At 39.7% G+C, this 20,907-nt stretch overlaps 1 protein-coding gene across 3 annotated transcripts in view; it reads right to left on the minus strand.

The window, feature by feature from the left end:
- The window catches only part of LOC120541257 (plexin-A1-like), a 710,643-nt gene that overhangs the window by 33,888 nt on the left and 655,848 nt on the right, over positions 1-20,907 (minus strand). For 2 of the 3 annotated variants that reach the window (XM_039772729.1, XM_039772728.1), the window contains 4 exons: positions 17,608-17,754; positions 16,787-16,946; positions 10,487-10,593; positions 393-489 (listed from right to left, as the gene is read on the minus strand). In XM_039772729.1, coding sequence (XP_039628663.1) covers positions 393-489; positions 10,487-10,593; positions 16,787-16,946; positions 17,608-17,754 — 511 coding nt within the window. The remainder of the gene's footprint in view (positions 1-392; positions 490-10,486; positions 10,594-16,786; positions 16,947-17,607; positions 17,755-20,907) is intronic. The other variant, XM_039772730.1, reaches the window with a different exon arrangement.

Raw genomic sequence — 20,907 nt, forward strand, 5'->3', positions numbered from 1 at the left:
ATATATTTTTAGAACTACATAGAGCACAGATAGATAGATAGATAGATAGATAGATAGATAGATAGATAGATAGATAGATAGATAGATAGATCGATAGATCGATAGATAGATAGATAGATACTTTATTAATCTCAAGGGGAAATTGATACTGTAGGCACTAGAGTTGTTTAGAATACTTGTAATTGTCAGCAAAGCATTCCGCAATATAATTATGGGGAAAATACATATGTACATATGGAAAATTAACTGGCTAGGGACTGAACCAGTAACTTTGTAGTTTAAGATATTAAAATAGGTGGAATAAAAACAGAAGCTAAATTGTTTATCTGACAGGAAATGCCAAAAATATCATGGGCTTAAATTATTAAATTAGAGAAAGAAGAAAGCCTTACCGTATCTGCTAAGGGATTTGGTGAAAGTAGAGGAATTGGAGATGTTGTATGCAGAATTTTGCTTTGGAACTAAAGCAATTATGGACCCGTCATTAACCTGTTAAAAGGAAGAGAAAATTGGGACACCATTATTGGTACTGCTCTTCAATTATTATGTAAATAAACAGTATTTAAATTGGTGTAAATAACATTTCCCATTAGCACTCTGGTCAGGGATACATCTCCATATAGTGTGAACACCTCATCTATACTAATAAAAGGCAAAGCCCTCACTCACTCACTCACTCACTCACTCACTCACTCACTCACTCACCACTAATTCTCCAACTTCCCGTGTAGGTAGAAGGCTGAAATTTGGCAGGCTCATTCCTTACAGCTTACTTACAAAAGTTGGGCAGGTTTCATTTCGAAATTCTACGTAATGGTCATAACTGGAAGGTATTTTTCTCCATTAACTGTAATGGAGTTGAGCTGGAAAGACGTGGGGGGCGGAGTTTCGTGTGACATCATCACGCCTCCCACGTAATCACGTGAACTGACTGTCAGCGCAGCGTAGAAAACCAGGAAGACCTCCAAAAAGCGCTTAAGAAAACATGCATTATATAATTGAGAAGGCAGCGAAACAATAAGAAGCGAGCGAGTGACATATACAACCATATTCATGAGTGCTGCTACTCGAAAGAAAGCAAGGTGTAAACCTAAACTTTAAATTAAGTTCATAGACAGGCTACGCTGGCGTTTCACATGCCCACAGGTAATGCGGATACAAGTTTAATGAGAGGACGAGGATATAAGCGAGTTTTGATCACTTTGTAACTAAGTTAAAATTGTAGGTGAAGGGGTGTGCTTATGCAAATTCCGAGAGACTGTGTTTGTGGGGGATTGACAGTTAAGGCGGGTGGGGGAGTCACGTCATCATCTCCCCTCCCATTTACCTCATTTCGCTCTGAGCTGAGCTCCGCGGCTAACGCCGTCTTCCGAAGCAACTTCGTCAGACTGCCACCAAATACTCACAGAAAAATCCACAAGTTAATACACACGCTGTCTCTAGAGTTTCTCCACACTGAATCCTCCAGGCACTACTTACAAAAGGTTACATTGACAATCGTGTTACGTTATTTTTAAAATCTTTCCTTTTCTTAGCACAAGCACAGCTGAGTGCTATGTGCTCCATAACGCGTTAAAAAAAAACTAATGCATTTAATCACACTTTGCATTACAAGCAAAGTGGAGCTTTTGTCAATGCATGATTTCCTGGTACACCGATTACATTGATCAGCGCATCCTGATTCATTTTACCCTCGCACCACCTTAGTTTGAGAAGAAGTATGAAAAAATATAGGTTAACACAGAAAAACAGATCACCAATTCAAGCTTTATGAATAATCGATTCGCCATCAATAATTGTTTTGGTAAAGCCATCCTCCTTCCATTTTATAATTTTTCCGCCACTAGCCATGATTAAATGAGCGGTAAAAAGTAAGAGCAAAGCGAGGGTGACTTATTTAGGCAGGCATATATATGACAGCAACACTCATGACAATGTCAATCATGTTACGTTATTATTAAAATGTTTCCTTTTCTTTTTCATTACTTCTTTAACACACTACTTCTCCGCTGGTAGTGGGTATTTTGCTATATATATAATATATGAATGACCTCCAAAGAGCGCTGAGACTTTTGATATCATGAGCGTGTGTACAAAAACTGTGGTCTCCTGCCCAGCAAAAGTCGAGCAGCCAGCGCGCGTGCATAGCTGTGCTGGCCTTTGAGACGCTGACTGCGCTTCTGCCTTAAGTCAAAGTGAGCACTTTTAATTTTTTTCATCCTCCCCCTGAGCTATAGCCCAGACAAGTGCAAACACGGGACCCCTTTTCTACACCACGGCAAAATAATATTAAGGCGATTCACACTTTCTTTTGCACGTATACATTATGAGGTCCTCAGCTCGGATTATGAAGACACGCACAGTGGAGGACTGACAGTGCCATCACAGCCGATTAATGGCGGGACGTCTCACCAGTCTACACAAGACCCACGCGACTGTCCCCAAAAGGCGATCATAACGTCAGCGAACACATCTCTCTATACTATATAAAAGAAAAAGGCAACTTTCCTTTCTTTACACCTTTTTCCTTTTATCCCAAACCAAAGCCTTTCTCTCTTAACACTGCAGAGGACACAAAACTAATTTTCTTTAAATGCGGTAAGGCACATTACCAGAGGCACAAATTTGAACGTTCACATAGAAAATGTAATTTCTATACCACAGCCGTCGTGTAGCGCCTTTCAAAAGGGATCTACTACCGAGAGATGATCCATATATATTTTAGCTGCTGTTAGTTACTTACCTGTTGTGTTACACAGTCTTTAAAATGTAGTTTACCCACAACCACTCCAGTAGTGCTCAATGTACCTGTACTTCTTAAAACGTTAATGTTTTACTGTTTAATAACTTATAGACTATATTTATTATTTTTCCCTTGCACTCAGTGACCAAAGCTATACACACACATATAGACACATACAAACATACACACAAGTATATGTATGTGTATATATATATGTATGTATATATATATATATATATATATATATATATATATATGTATATGTATGTATATATATATATATATATATATATACACACACACACATACATACATACATACATACATACACACACACACACATATATGTAATATGTGTGTGTGTGTATGTACATGTGTGTATATGTATATGATGTAGATAGGTATGTATATACAGTATATATATATATATATATATATATATATATATATATATATATATATATATATATATATATATATATATATATATATATATATACACAGTGGTGTGAAAAACTATTTGGCCCCTTCCTGATTTCTTATTCTTTTGCATGTTTGTCACACAAAATGTTTCTGATCATCAAACACATTTAACCATTAGTCAAATATAACACAAGTAAACACAAAATGCTGTTTTTAAATAATGGTTTTTATTATTTAGGGAGAAAAAAATCCAAACCTACATGGCCCTGTGTGAAAAAGTAACTGCCCCCTGAACCTAATAACTGGTTGGGCCAAACTTAGGAGCAATAACTGCAATCAAGCATTTGCGATAACTTGCAATGAGTCTTTTACAGCGTTCTGGAGGAATTTTGGCCCACTCATCTTTGCAGAATTGTTGTAATTCAGCTTTATTTGAGGGTTTTCTAGCATGAACCGCCTTTTTAAGGTCATGCCATAGCATCTCAATTGGATTCAGGTCAGGACTTTGACTAGGCCACTCCAAAGTCTTCATTTTGTTTTTCTTCACCCATTCAGAGGTGGATTTGCTGGTGTGTTTTGGGTCATTGTCCTGTTGCAGCACCCAAGATCGCTTCAGCTTGAGTTGACGAACAGATGGCGGACATTCTCCTTCAGGATTTTTTGGTAGACAGTAGAATTCATGCTTCCATCTATCACAGCAAGCCTTCCAGGTCCTGAAGCAGCAAAACAACCCCAGACCATTACACTACCACCACCATATTTTACTGTTGGTATGATGTTCTTTTTCTGAAATGCTGTGTTCCTTTTACGCCAGATGTAAAGGGACATTTGCCTTCCAAAAAGTTCAACTTTTGTCTCATCAGTCCACAAGGTATTTTCCCAAGAGTCTTGGCAATCATTGAGATGTTTCTTAGCAAAATTGAGACGAGCCCTAATGTTCTTTTGCTTAACAGTGGTTTGAGTCTTGGAAATCTGCCATGCAGGCCGTTTTGCCCAGTCTCTTTCTTATGGTGGAGTCGTGAACACCGACCGTAATTGAGGCAAGTGAGGCCTGCAGTTCTTTAGACGTTGTCCTGGGGTCTTTTGTGACCTCTCGGATGAGTTGTCTCTGTGCTCTTGGGGTAATTTTGGTCGGCCGGCCACTCCTGGGAAGGTTCACCACTGTTCCATGTTTTTGCCATTTGTGGATAATGGCTCTCACTGTGACTCGCTGGAGTCCCAAAGCTTTAGAAATGGCTTTATAACCTTTACCAGACTGATAGATCTCAATTACTTCTGTTCTCATTTGTTCCTGAATTTCTTTGGATCTTGGCATGATGTCTAGCTTTTGAGGTGCTTTTGGTCTACTTCTCTGTGTCAGGCAGCTCCTATTTAAGTGATTTCTTGATTGAAACAGGTGTGGCAGTAATCAGGCCTGGGGTGGCTACGGAAATTGAACTCAGGTGTGATACACCACAGTTAGGTTATTTTTAACAAGGGGCAATTACTTTTCACACAGGGCCATGTAGGTTTGGATTTTTTCTCCTAAATAATAAAACCATCATTTAAAAACTTCATTTTGTGTTTACTTGTGTTATATTTGACTAATGGTTAAATGTGTTTGATGATCAGAAACATTTTGTGTGACAAACATGCAAAAGAATAAGAAATCAGGAAGGGGCAAATAGTTTTCACACCACTGTATATATATATATATATATATATATATATATATATATATATATATATATATATATATATATATGTGTGTGTATATGTAGATATCTATTCTCCGCTGCGAAGCGCGGGTATTCTGCTAGTCATGAATAAAACGGAATTAACCCTTGATTGAAACAATTTGCTTTCCTATATGAATTGACAAAAGTAAAGCAGTGGGTACACGATTTTATTCAAAAAAAAAATTAAAACATATATAGCAGTAAAATTATTTGTGTTCAAGAATGAGTACTGGTTATTCATGCATGCATCTCATTTTTTTTATTCTGTCGGGACAGACAGTTTCAGCAAGCTACTGTGCTAACAAAGGGAGGCACTCTGGACATGCCTGTGGCCTCAGCAGGAACGTGTGGCATTCATTTGATACTTTCAGGTGTACTCTTCTATGCTGTGGTTTACTGGGTAAGCAACAATGTCTCAGGGAATGCCAGAAGCTCAAATGAACTGATTGGGAGAATAAGCTGCATTACAGAACTGACTCTGGACTCGCTAGACACAGTACCAGAAAACAGGATTAAGGCAGAATCATAGGCCACCATAATAAATGTTTCTAATATTTCCCACCACATGTTGTCCTAAAGCAGCCTAAGCCAACAGCTCCATCTAGCAAGATGAGCCCAAAGGTGGTATTGTTGATCTTTGTTGCCCATAGCTGTATAATTACTCCTCCCAATCATGCCAATCTTATCAGTTATCAGCTATTGGCACAATAGTTCTACATATAAACATATAGATGAAATCTGTTTATATAGTAGGTATTTTTCTCCATCCCATTCTGAGATAGATACAGTAGATAGAGCACTATCAGACAGACAGATAGATAGATAGATATATGTAAAAGGCACTATATAATAGACAGACAGACAGACAGATAGATAGATAGATAGATATAGATAAGCCACTATATAATAGATAGATAGATAGATAGATAGATAGATAGATAGATAGATAGATAGATAGATAGATAGATAGATAGATGGTGGCAGATTAAATAGATAGCTAAGATACAAATCATTCATTTAACTCCTTGATGGAATCTCTGGTCTGCTTTGGAATGAGGGTACTGTAAACCATACCTGCTGCACGTATTGCATAATTCAGGACTTGCCTGCCACCTGCTAGTGAGAAAGAACTGTGTGAAATATTAACTACTTATCTATTAAGGAGTGCCATATGCATTAATTTCACTATCCATGTTAATATGGGATAACCAATTTACAGTAAATTGATAGATAGTGTCACACAAACACACACGCATGGGAGGCATGTAAATGGGCTTGGCTAAACGTGTGGTTACACCAGACCAAGGGTTGACAATGCAATTTCACGCCTTTTCTCCTTCCTCAACAGATGCACAGATGGAAAGACTACCTAACCTCACTTTTGATTCCTGCACAGTCTTTCTAGCAAATTCCACGCCTGCCCTCACTTCCAGGTATAGCCCAAACAACACGCCTCTTCCTGCCTGTCCTCTATAAAACCACGTATCATTTGTATCCCTATCCCATTTACTCCCATATTGAACTCAGTCTTGACTTACTACTCAGTTTTATATAAAATTTGTTTGCCACTTGATCCCTAATTTTCAAAGTATACGGGTGGATCCCTCAACCTTTTTCTTGTTCTGTGTTTTCTCATTAGATAGATAGATAGATAGATAGATAGATAGATAGATAGATAGATAGATAGATAAGATAGATAGATAGATAGATAGATAGATAGATAGATAGATAGATAGATAGATAGATAGATAGATAGATAGATAGATAGATAGATAGATAGATAGGTTGGCAGGATAGATAGATGTGAAGGGCACTATATGATAGATGTGAAGGGCAGTATCAGATAGATAGATACACACACACACACACACACATATACAGGGCCTGGAAATTAATAAACGTCATATTGTGTATGGAAGACAGAGATTTTGTGTAATATTGTGTGCCTGTGTGTGGCCACGTATCTCTTATTCTTATCATGTTTTTGAGCAGACAAGAGGACGGCCGAGTTGTATAATTACCTGTCCAGTCATTATCAATGTATAATCTGGAGCTCATTTCTAATTTTATATTCTGTAGTATGTGTGACTGCAACATCATTAAGACAACTGCTGCAGGACACTGAATTAGCCTGCTTATAATTACCCAGGTGTATCAAAGAGTAAAAGTTTAATTACAAATAATTTGATTAGAACTGAAAACCCAGGACGCTTTAGGCACCATTTCCATCAGTTAGCACAGAGATCTAACAGTTCATTTTGAAAATAAAGAGCCTAACTTACATTTTGATTGCTTTTGTTCTGACACATATTTTATACAAGAATTAATTTATTTATTTATTTTAAACCTGGTGTGATCACTTTCAAGTTGGGGAAAAAAAAATCTTTTCGAAAATGAGTAATTAAAACTGCAGCATTATCTTGCTGTCATTGATGCTGCTGTGCTAGAGGCTTAGGTGTGGCAACAATCTGCCAAGAAACGGGCAGTCTGGGATTTAACGGCTTATTGAAAGGAACTCAGTGGCCTGGTTTGATCCCCCCCTGCTCATGCTGGGATCAAAGCATTCTGAGGGTTTGTTGGTGGGCATCTCTGGGAACTACGTCTCCTTCTAACCTGAGAACACGGCTGTGATATGAAGATTCCGACTGGTGATTTAAAAAAGGATACCCTTGTAAATTTCAGATATGATGGTTTCGTTTTCTGAAAAGTGCAGCTGCTCACATAAGTTGCTTATTTTAATGCTTATTTTAAAATACATTTTAAACAGACATACAGTACAGTTTCCCATAAGTAGGCAAGCTTGGACAGAAAATTTCTTGAACATTGCAGTGCTTATTTTTCCATCATTTTTAATGTAGTTAAGGACTCAGAGTCGTAAAGGAGATCCTAGCATCTGTTACTCTCTTACTAACTGGCCGGATTCATCTTATTCAAAGCTTTAAAGAACATGTGGAAGGAGGATGATGCAGATTAACATAGGATGTTTGGTTAAAGAAAAACGTTCCCGCACATCCAATCAGTCCAGACCCAGGGATTAAATGAGATGGTTTTCTGGGTGGCCTTATGTGCTCATTTAATTCTCAAGCCAAATGAATTGTATCTCTGAGCAGCAGTTACCTGCATTTTAGAAATGCTAATGCATGCGTGAAATATACATTGGCATTTCTTTGTCCGTCTCTTTGGACACTTAGCCAGATTGCACTTTTTAAAAGGTTCTGCCTTCGCCTGCATCTACGTGTGTGTAATACTTTTAATGTGCACACGGAATGAATTTGTCTGAAAGAATATAAATAATCAGTCCTGGAGACTGAAGGCCTTTGTGCATGTGATTTTTGATCATATGTTGTCAAAGAAAACAAAGTAAAGCTTCTTTCCTGCAATTTTTTTTCCAATTTACCTTCAAATGAAAGAATCTCTGTTTGCTGAGCACAAAAGTAATTCAATTTCTTTCCATTCACTGCCTGGTGCAAATGCTTCTTTACAGCATGGCAAATCAACATATCTGTGATTCCTGACCTTGTTTATCCTGTTTTTTTTTTCCCTGAAACCGTTTTTCACTTGCATTGCAGATCGAGGCGTGTGTGTGTGTGTGTGTGTTTGTGTGCGGATGTGGGTATACGTGTACTGTATAATGTAAATGTTGACATCTTAAAAGTGTCGACTGTCTTCCCAGCTGCTATCACACTTTGCATGCAGGGAGACAGCAATGCAGACCACTGCTCCTCAAATCCCTGCAGTCCTCTGTCAGCATCTGAAAGACGGAGTGCCCCAGGGCATTGGCTCAGTTGGCTAGCGCTGAATTTTACCAAGTTGTTCGAAAGATATTGGGGGATAGAAATATATTATATACAGTAACTGAAACCAGTCATTGGATTTAAAGGGTAAAGGTGGCCTGTGAAAAATTACTTGTGGCTGTAAAGGCCAGCAGTAACTAGCAGACTGGCAAATGAATACATCTAAATATTTGTGAAAGGTGGGCAGCGGTACATTTAAATAGTTATAATGTATCAGCACACACACTATGTAGATATATAGGGACAGAAATGACATCCATTTCATTCTATCAACTGGTCAATGCCTACTGTCGATTACTAATTTATTCATTGTTGCGAGAAATTTTCAGAGTTATAATGGGTCCTGGCGCCTGGGATCTGCTTAATGGGAAATGGTGGGTGAAGGACGATCGAGAGCAATTGCCTTCATTATTATTAAAACACAAGACCCTGTGGAAAGGTTCACTTAGAGGAAGGCAAGAAACAGTATTTCCTTTCTCTTTTTCTTTGCAGGCATGGAAGTGTGCAGATAGCCTCTGGAATTATGTCATACCTCGGTGCTGGCTCTGTGGTTAAGGATCTATGCTGCTATCTGGAAGGTTGCCGGTTCAAATCCCGTTACTACCTCGCTGGGCCCTTAACCTGTAAAATTGCTCCATGGGCGACATACAATGGCTGACCCTCCTAAACGGTCATGTGAAAAGACAATTTCCCCTCAGGGATTAACAAAGTATATCAATCAAAAGATTCACACAGTGGGATCGGTTATTTTAAAGAGTGCAGTCATCATTTTTTGAAATGTTTATTTATAACCAGTAATGGCATACTGTGAATACACTTGACTTATAGTTTTCATCCTCTTTCTCTATACGTCTAGCATTCGTTTGCTCAGAGGTTGATGCGCTTGCTGTGTCCTGAGCAGCTCTTCGTTTCTCCACCCTAGCGGCCCGCTTCTTCTCTTCCCCCGTCGGTATCTTTTCACGTTAAAACTGATTAAGTCAGTGTTTGTGTTGCAAATACTTAGTACGTTTTTCTTAATTTTTCAATCTGCCTCAAGAATGATTTAAGATATGAAGAGGTAGGGGAAATGACCACGAAGGTGGTAGGGATGAGATCGGTGCCCGCACACACGCGCCGCACGGCTGCTGCTGAGCGCTGATTCTACTATAAAATAAAATAAAAATAAAAAGACTAATAAAAATCATCACCCTGAAAGCTGACAGTAGATGTCACGTAGTATATGTGTACCAAATTTCAGATCCATAGGTCAAACGGTTTGTGAGCTACAGTCGTTTTAAAATCTTCGACAGATAAACGGACAGCCACGTTAGCGTATTATATAAGAAAATATGGCCATCTCAGGGTTATGACTAAAATTTTGCTATTTTATGAAGACTTTTATTTATTTAGGTATTTTTGTTCATCCCATATTGTGAACAATTAAAACAGTATTTCCTCATACAGGCAGGCAATAAGCTGTAATAACCTGCTTTGCTCTCCAGGGTGGTCTGTGAACTGGCTGGTCAGGGGTTTTGTCACACTGCATGTGGTGCTAATCCTGAGTTTTTGATTACTAGAGTGAATATTACTGTCGACACAGAAGGTCACCATTGTATGTCTTATATATACACACTATGTTCATATACTGTACACTCACACACACATATGTGTATGGAAACACTGAAGCACAGCAATCCTAAAGATTCTGTTAAAAATCAGAGGGAGAATCTGGGAAAGAAAAGTTACATGAAATAAACAAAAAACAACAACATATGGCAAAAATGAACTTTTTTTGCTATGAAAAAATTCAGTCTCCTTCCATATCATACCTGGTAGTGAGCCAGCGTGTTTAATCTTTTCCAGTCATTGTCAATCTTGGTTGTCACATCTTCATCCTGTAAAATGATGCGTGCCATTCTCCCCTGCCTCCACTCTGCTCGAGTTAGAAAAGAAAAAAAAAATTAATCTAACCAAAGGTCCTCTTACCAGAAAGAAAAACGTTCGAGTCCTGTATGTCTGTGTACAAAGAAGACAAGGAGAAGGCCCCTTCTTCAAACATACAGTATACATTAGAGTAGATTCTAAATGTAGACATTTTACATTATGCAAGATGGGTTTCTTTAAGAAAAGATGTGCTACATTTTTGGTAATTACATTTCTGTTATTTAAGAAACATACAGTGGCTAAAAAAGTATTCCCTCCATTTGACGTTCTCACATTGTATCGATATGCAGTAATCCCTCGCTACTTCACGGTTCACTTTTCGCGGATTTACGACTTCGCGGGTTGTTAAATATAGTAGTAGTATTTCCTAGTCTAAGAACAACAAAACAAGTTTGGTGACTAAGTGTGTTGTAACACGGGCTGTGATTGGTACATGGAATGGAGAAAACAAATCACAGCTTCCCGCTTTCTAATCGGGCCCGTGATTGGTGCTTTAAATGATGCCCAGATCCCACAGCAACTCCCCTTGTCTCTTTGTCGCAGCCATTTCGCTTCAAGCTTTCTCGCCGAGCGGTTTACTTTACCCTGTACTGTGTGCGATTTTTTTGTGGTTTCTTTGTGTTGAACTTCGCTTCAATTTTCACCCCCTGCATTGGCTCGCAAACGTGCTCCTTCTTCCAAGGCTGGTGCTGAGCCTAAACGCCAACGAAGAATGATGACGATCGCTGAGAAGGTGAAACTTCTGGATATGTTGAAGGAAGGGAGAACGTTCGCGGCTGTGGCTACAGACTGGCTAAGGATCTGCAAGAGCGGTCATAGGAATGGGACGACGATATGGTTCGATCGGTCCAATTTTGCAACAAGGTCGACGACGTCATGACCGCCTTCAAGCTGCTCTTCGACCGGAAAAAGAAGCTGCGGCAGCAGCTGCTGATCACAATGTTTTTGCAGCCTCGCAAGAAAGAGCCAGTTCCTACTCCTACTACGGATACACCTTCGGAAACCGTAGAAGAGGTGCTCCAGGAAATGGCACCGCTGTCTTTAGAGACGTAAAATACAGTCATCAGCTGCGCAGTAAAAGTCATCATCACCTTCATCGTCATCATTTTTACTGCACAGCATATTCATCACCATCATCACGTCATATATAGGTATGTGTACTTCGCTATACAGTAACTGTAAACTTATCTACCGATTTCATATTGCTTAACAGTTGTCCCTGTTATTAACAGAGTAAAGGGTGGGTTGTAAACAGTACAGGGAGGGTTTAAAAATGTCCAAATACACGTTAAATAATTAAATAATAATGGTGTCCCTACTTCACGGAAATTCAGTTATTGCAGCCGGCCTTGGAATCTATCTCCCGCGATAAACGAGGGATTACTGTACAACATTGTATCAGTGAAATTTAATTTGGGCTCTTTGACAACTTTTTATTTTTTATGTTTCTGCTGCTGTATATCTTTGAATATTCTCATAAGATTAATAAAGTTTACCTAGTCTAATCCAATAATCTAATCAACAGAAAACTACTCTTTAAGTCCAATGTTTAAATCAACAGAAAATTACTCTTGAGTGCCAAAGTGAAAATATCCTCTGTAAAGTGAACTAAATTAATTACAAATGTAAAGGATAAAATAATTGATCATGCAAGTAGTCACCCTCTTCAAGTCAGTATTTAGCAGAAGCTCCTTTGGCAGCCATGACAGCCTTCAGTCGGGGTGCACAGGCCTCTCTCTTTATCGGCTTTGCGCACCTGCCGTTTTCCTCCATTCTCGTGTGTTAACTGCTAAAGCTCAGTCAGGTTGAATGGGGATTGCGAGTGAACAGCCTTTTTCATGTCCACTCACAAATTCAGAGTTGGATTGAGATCTGGACTCTGACTTGGCCATGGTAGAGACAGAGGTTAGGAGCAGGTGCTGATACAGTGCATTGCCGCACCCACCACATGACAAATCATCTGAGGATTCCAGATTAGGACCCAAGTGCAGCCACTGAAACAGGTGACACCTCAGCACCACTCTACTTCAGATGGAATGGCCAATTCTGCCACCAACACCCAGGTTTTTCCCTGCAGGAGGGCTGGACGTGAAACATTATTATCATACTCAGGACGGAGCAATTGCAGGTTAAGGGACTTGCTCAAGTGCCCAACAGAGTAGAGTCACTTTTGGAGTTTACGGGATTCAAACCGGTAACCTTCCGATTGCCAGTGCAGATCCTTGGCCTCAGAGGACCACTTTGGCCACGGCAGACATGCACATTATTAATTTTAAGTTTAATTTCTCTTGCTGAAAAACAAATCTTCTTTCGAGGCACAGGTTTCTTGTTCCCTGTATTGTGTCCCATTCACTTTACTATCCGCACTTCCAAGCCTTCTGCTGCAGGGAAGCATACCCCACAACCCGATGATGCTGCCACCACCATGCTTTATGGAGGTGATGGTATGTTTTTGATAATGCACAGTGTTCAAACATGACCAAAAAGCTCAACTGCGGTCTCAAGAGACCCTAGAATCTTCTTCTAGCTGACTTCAGAGTCTCCTGTGTACTTTCTGGCAAACTCTAACTGAGATGTAACATGCGCTTTTTAACAGTGGCTTTTTCTCTTTGCCAAATCTCCAGTAAAACTGAGACTGGTTTAGCATCTGGCTAACAGATGTCATTTAATCTCAACCACCATGGCTTGTGACTACGTCCAAGTTCTCATAGGGCTGTTGGTGGAGAATGTTCACCATTCTCATAGGACTGTTGGTGGGCTCCCTCACTAGTTGTCTTCTTAAACGATTACTCAGTTTTTAAGGACCGTCTGCTTTGTGCAAATTTACAGCTGTGACATTCTCCTTCCATTTCTTAATCTCATCTCTCCATCCCCCGACTTGTGCATTTGATGGAGTTGCCTGGAGTGTTCTTTTGTCTTCATTGTGTTTGTGTAGGTTAGGCCACCGTGCAGACTCACCACGAGTTAGATTGTCCACATTCAGGTGCATTTCTATGACAATCAACTGAAACCTAAGACCAGTGATCTCCATTCAGCTATTTCTGTGACATCTAAAACCAATTGGCTGTACCAGTGATGATTTAGGGGTGTCACTTAAATACTTACACAATCAGTAATTTTGTGTTTTATATATGAAAATGATTTAGACCACCTGGCAGAGATTTGTTTTCACATTCACATTGAAGAGTTTTCTCCTGTTGATCAGTGTCAAAAAAGTCAAACTAAATCCAAAGTGTGGTGTGAGACTTGTGAACTCTTTTGACGGCACGCAGAAACGTGACTGCTGAGTCTGTTGGTGGTTGAAGCAACCGCAGGTTCACAGCGCCACAGAAACAACTACAAGCTGACCGGTGCCACACTCAAAGCGCCGGTCGCCTGATGGGTGATGCAGGGAACATTATAACTTGGCCACTGACCCGACCCCGGCCATTCATGCTTGCCATGTCTGTGTATAGCAGAATGGTGGGTCCCGCTACAATAAATAACCTTGCTGTTCCGGTTTCGAAATTGAATAAAGCTGGTTGTGATAAAGTACTGAGACTCAGTCTCGTCTTTAGGGTGCAAGACACAGACTCACGCGTCACAGTCTTAATACAACTTCCATGGTGGTGAATACATTTTACAGGCACTCTAGAATGAAGTAGACAGTTGTTGGTATTGCTTGTTTTTGCATGGATCTTCTCCACATTTCTTATATATCACCAGATGTCATGCTAGCCTTCTTTGTGACTTCTTGGAAAAGAATTTCCACCTAATTATTTGAAATTTGGGCAGAATGCCCATTTTTGAAAAAGTCAAAAACTGTCCAGAATCTGCTACATTTATTCATTATGGCTGTCACTGGGGCTTATTTAGACCTCAGAGCCTTAGAAATGGCTTTTGACTTTTAACAGATAGATGAGCAGCAGCAGCAGCCAGTGAAACACACCCACCCTGAGGTTTTCAGGAATTGCTTTATGATTGTGCTTCACTGTGGCACTAAACTCCATGTGCAGACATCTTCATTATAAACGCGAAGTCCAATTCCTAGTGGCAGGGTGGGATGAAATCAGGTCTGATTTTTTTTAACCTAAATATTTAAACAACTGATCCTCATTATTCAGTAACATATTAGAGCAGGGAAGGGGACCAAAATGTCTGTTGCTACTTGTTTTCTTAAACTCTAAGGCAGTGCTTCCCAAACTCGATTCTGGGGACCCCCTGTGGCTGCAGGTTTTTGTTCCAGCCAGCTTCTGTTTTTAATTGGACTCCTGGGCTAATTAAGTGAACTGATATTTCCATGATTCTGTGTTTTGGGAACAATATAGAAATTAGAAAACTAAGTTAGGTAAAAAGATCCTATGTATATATTAAATGTAGCAAGCAGTTATGTGCGAATAATGGCTCTTGTTCAGAAAGTGGACGCCACTTGGTTGTTTCACATGTGGACTATGACCGGCAGCTTATCCCGGCCAAGACCCCCAAGCCGCCCTCCCTGCAACATGAAGATGCCCCGAATTCCAGCAGGGCATCATGGACTATGGAGTTTTAATACACAGCCCTGCTGGATAATGTCGGCACCACCAGGGGACGCTGCAGGGAGACACCGAGACGTTTGGTTTTCATACAGCCCGGGAGTACTTACAGGTCACGAGGACGGAATAAATAAACTGCTTCTGGGCTGACGAAGAAAAGAAGAGTTTTGATCTGACCCCGGAAGTGCTAGGAAGTCACATGGACTGCGGGGTCAGAAGCACTTCCGGGTCACGGACTATAAAAGGACTGTGGGAACTCCCAGACAGGGAGCTGAGCTGGGTGGAAGGGTGGCAACATGTCTGGGAGTGGTGGAGTGTATTAGTGATTATTAATTGTGTATTGTGGAGAGGAGGGTGCTTGTGCACTGTACAATTGTCCGAATAAAGAATTATTGGACATTTACCTGGTGTCTGACAGATTGTCCGAGGGTTCAAGGGAGCGATAGCGCCCCCTATCTGTCACACACAATAATTAAGATTAAGTATATAAGTAGGTTCCACATTTCTGTTATCATTTTAGCCCTAAAATAGTAACTTAACATCAGGGACCTATTTTATTCACCTTCAAGTTAGTGTTTGGGCGAGGGGAAGGCCGTCTCAAGTGGCGTACGCTTTCTGAACAAGACCCTGAACGATGTATTTTTTTAAAACAATATTTTCATCTTGATTTTCATTCTACTTTTCCGGGTGTTCTAATTGTTTATTTAATGCATTATTTTCAAATAAGTGGGTCTGACGCTAAAGTAGTTGCAGCCTTTCATGTTTCAGTGTTGTTTGCCAGCGTGTCTGCTCTACTCATTTTTAATTGTCATTATTAAGATACAATGAAAGGGGAAACCTGCACAGAGAAAGGGCAACATAGAATGAAATCAACAAAGGGAGGGTTAAGAATTACAATCGATAGCAAAAGTAGAGAAATTTCTAAATGTTTTATAAATGTAAAAATCATGCTGCTGTGCTTTTCTGAATGTGAAATAACAAATACCAGCTAATTAATTGAGCTCAGCGTTATCAGTTGTCGCTGAATATGAATCTGGTTGGAACAAAAACCTGCAGCCACAGTGGGCCCCCCAGGAGTGAGTTTGAGAACCAACCCCCTGCTCTAATGCAAGTTATGAATACAATGCAATGAAACAGAATATTACATACAGTTCATAATGTACATGTACAGTATGTGTGGGTACATTTATTATACGTGAATTATCTTTGTAGCTGTAAACATGAAAATAAGTGCATTCAATAGAATAAATGGAAATGAAATCAAGCGTGTTCTAAAACAGAAAACGTTCCTCCAAGAACATGACGTGATTTGTTTCTCATAAAAACTTTCTGTAGATAAACTGCGACGTAATTTTATTTTTTACCAACTATCAAAAGCTAATTTCAATCTTTACCATGTAAAAGAATGATAAGTGTTGTGGCTAATCAAAACCAGTGTAACGCTCATTTCACAATAAAAGTGGGCATTTCTGAAAACTCCGATTCACATAAGACTCTGGTAATAAAGAGGAATCTGAAAACCATAATGTCTTGGGTTTGGCGTTACAACTCTAAAGATTTGTAAGGAATTTCGGGAACATCGCCCTACAGTATTTCTCTGCCATAACACCACTTGTGGACATGTCATTAGTAAAAAAAAGATACAAGTGCACATAAATTGCCCTGTCTTACCAAGATCCATGTCCGCGGCTTTAGGCCTCTGGGAGTATGGCATTCCTTTATAAACAGCATCCAGTATTTTCTCTTTCACCTGAGTAATGGTATCACAGTTGAGCCCTTTCACTGTGACCTCTGGGGCATTTTCATTTTCTGGATTTACGCAGTGGAGAGTCTGGAGGAGAGAGAAAGACAGGCACTCGAGTTAAACACCTATTACAATTTTCATTTGGGGAAAAAAAAAACGAGTCTGCTTTTTATGCAGAGAAGCTAAAAAAGTCGCTTGCTTGAATATAAACCGGCTGCCATTGTTGTCACTGGGGCTAAAGTCTAAAATGCCCTCCAACCCCAACTCCACGATAAAGAGTAAGCCCCTAAGCTGAATTCCGATGTAAGCCTTACATTGTGCTGGAAGTGTTTCACTTTAGGAAGGTGTTCAGGTAAATAGTTAATGCAATACACAAGTACATGACAAACAAATGCACTGTAGCTAACATGTCAGGCTCTTCTCTTCTCTTAGCACCCCTTCTCCCTTGGTTGGATGGGCAAAGGTGGGTGCTGATTGTTATGTAAGTCTCTTAAAATTAAATTCATCACAACATAATTCCTTCAAACTTAATAAACTCTTTATCTGAACAGAGTTCACAGTCAGCTTTGGAGTGGATATACGCGGCACTGATTTAGTTCTGCAAAATCCATGAAGATAACAGCAGCCAATGTTGAGGCTTAGTGAATCTGAATGTGCATTTCAAATACATTCGTCTTGAAGCAGGTACAGTTTAATCCGCAATAATGCTCGGGGGGGTTTGTGGCGGGGTCCACAGCCTCATACTAACCAGCGTCTTGTAGTCAATCTGCTGTCGAATGAGTTTGTCTTCACTCAAGGAGTACCGGGCTTCACCTGTAATGGCATCTATAGGTCCTTTCTCCATCTGTTGCTTGATAGCACAATAGAGCATGAAGAGGGGCTCCCCAGCACATTCCTAAAGATGAGAAACAGCAAAAAAGAAAACAAAAAGATAACGTCAACCATTCACCCATATGAACTGGGGGGCCAAAACCGGATGAGATTAGTAATCAGACACAGAGCTGGACTCTTGACTTGCTTCGCTCTGTGCACCTTCCACTAGGAACTACCGCCAGTTTAGCAGGATTTGGTGGGTCGACACTTACTTAGAATGTGGTGACCAGTGTAGTAGGCAGTTCAAGTACAACCAGTGCTGCATAAAGTACCTAACAGCCATACTTGAGTAAATGTAGGGACACCTTATTGGAACGAGTAGCAAGTAAAAGTAATGTTGCCCATGACAAATATTAGCTTTAAAGATCGCATATTAATTACACTTGAGTATTAAAAGTACAAGTATGTAGGATCTCTTCTTGTTTTTTTTGTCTCTTACAAAACCAAAATAATTCAGACTACCTTCTTTAAATATTACAATGACTAAACTCAGAGCCAAGAAACTGCAGCTTGAGGCAGTGACATTCAGCTTGTGCGGGACATCTTAATTCAGCGTGGTACTTGCTAATCGGAAAGGCGCACCACACTGTTTTAAGGTGCTAATCCGTCCCTGAAAACCCCTTCATCAAAGTGAATGTTCCTAACACCAAGACCAAATTACAATTGATTTAAACGGAATACATTTTTAAGCTTCCGTTGGCCCCAAAATGACCCCCATTTTCAAATATCACTGAACTGCAACAACTGACAGAATTAGTGTAATAATAACAGGAGTCATTAAAATAAACCCTAGTAATGTTTAGTAAAGCACTCGATCTCACTTGATCACTTCTAGTTTCACATTCAAAGCAAGGGACTTTCAGTTTTTCTAACTGTTTCACCAATCTGCTATGGAGCCGTCACGCCCAGGATGATGATAATAATAATAATAATACATTTTATTTATGTAGATAATATTGTAAGACTTGTGAGCAACACACATGACTATGTGAGTGAACAGCAGCCCGTGAACGCACACGTATACTTCACTGCGGCCTTTAGCTGGGATTACAGATCTCCAACACCCAATTCCACCGCGTTCTGTGAGCTGTGGTGAGGTGCACTTGGGATGATTGTGTAGATTATCGGGTTTTAGAGCCAACGACGTACATTTAAAAATTGTTCCACATTCTTTGCATATGTGAATTTTCCTAAAGTGGGTGAATGAAGCCTGTATTTTAGACAACTGTGTAAAATGCTGTAAGTATTTGTGTAGCCCTTTTGTTTTCTGGTTTATAATATTGCATGAATGGTGTCTTGCACACTATAGGGTGGTCCAGATCTAATTATGCAATTTTCATTATGCTATAACTTAAGTTTATTACATAGAAAATCACCCGAAAAATCTCGGACCATTAGGACGTGTGCGAACTGACGACATGAAGAATCGTCTTTGCGCCGAACTTGAATCATCCCCGCATAAATCAAAGTCATCCAGACTATCTGGATCTGCAAAATTAGATCCGGACCACCCTGTATATTGGAGTAAGAGAAGCAATTTGCGTTTGAAAATGTAGTTAAGTAAAAGTAGTCTGAAAATGTTGTACTCAAGTAAAGTAGAAACATACGCAAAACATAATCAAGTAGAGCAATAACTTGATAGATGAAGATATGAGAAGTATTTCTACACTTAGCAATTTTCTTTCGAAATATTCTTCCATAGATGGCTTGATAAATGGAATTCAGCCATTAACAAGATGGACGCCTCTTCAATTTGTATAAATAATGCTGTAATTCAACTAAAAATGGTACATTACATTGTTTTCACACACACTTATTTTGACTTGGGTCATATACTGTAAACTATAGTCAAGTTCCGATTTAGGGCCACCCAGGTTGAGGCAATTCATACCTAATTTTGCTTTTTTAAATTCCTTGATGACCCATTAGTAGCAATTGTAATCCCCCTACTTAGTGAAACATAGCATGATTTGGGGTTCCCCCTTAGTGAAACAAGCTCACTTAAATAGGGGGAAACATATTGTGCAGCTCGGCTGATCACTTTGGTGATGCACCATGACCCAATCACAAACCAACAATGGCAACCTGTGACCCACCAACCTGGGTCATGACCCAGAATTCAAGAAGCATTGGCTTTGGAAATCCACCATGGCCCATTTGTGAACCAACAATGGTTACACGTGATCTGGCAACCGTGCGATCCAATGGTTGTCAAACACTGCTTTACATGGACCCATCACTCAGATGAGAAGTTCGGCTCGTGCTACTCTGTATTGATGGTTAAATTATACATATCAGTGAGCCACACCAGACCCACAATGCCTCAGTTGCAATGACCTACACACTATGTGGCCAACATATGGCTAATCTGACATACGGCCAAATGGCCAGTCCCAAATGGAGCTGTAAGTCGGTGCATGACTGCAGTATTTAAACAAGACCAAGAGCATCTGGCTCACTTATTCATATGTTTTGGGAGTGTCCCACACTTGGACCATACTGAGAAGGAATCTCTGCCTATATAACAGACATCATTGGGGCCACTAATCCTTTTAATCTACTTACAGTGGCAATTAGAGCGTTAACAAACAGCATAATATTGAGAAATCCATTGTGATTTCTTACACCACAATGCTTGCTTGTCATCTCAGCTTATTTAACTGGAAACGTCCCATACCACCAATTACAACTCAGTAGGAAAAAAAAAAAGTGGTCCTACTCTGTTTACAATTAGTAAAACAATCAAACTTCATATTCGAGGAATTGTCCAAAGCTTCTTAATTATTTGGCAAGCACTCATTAAAGTTGTCCTTAAGTAAGCAGCCTGGACCTCTGATAACCATCAAGACACTTCAGTATGTCTGAGTGATCGTGGAGTAATGTATTGTACAACTTGATGGGCTAAGGATAATGCTGAAATCAAATTTGATGTGCTCCAGTACTTTAATGCAATAGTCATTGCAATGTATTCTTATAAAAATAATAAAAGGAACAAAAAGGGGAAAAAAAGAAAGTAAAAGCCCAGGCCTACCAACCATGGGGATAATCAGGACATCTGGAAGTGCATTTTTTCTGTTCAGCCAAGTTTTCTCAGGGCCATACTAATAAATAAAATTAAAGAGGAGCAGAATTCTCTTAGTAGCTGTAAGCTTAGCATTGCTTATTATTTTGCAGT

This window comes from Polypterus senegalus, chromosome 12 (genome assembly GCF_016835505.1).
Source record: "Polypterus senegalus isolate Bchr_013 chromosome 12, ASM1683550v1, whole genome shotgun sequence".
Taxonomy (NCBI): domain Eukaryota; kingdom Metazoa; phylum Chordata; class Cladistia; order Polypteriformes; family Polypteridae; genus Polypterus; species Polypterus senegalus.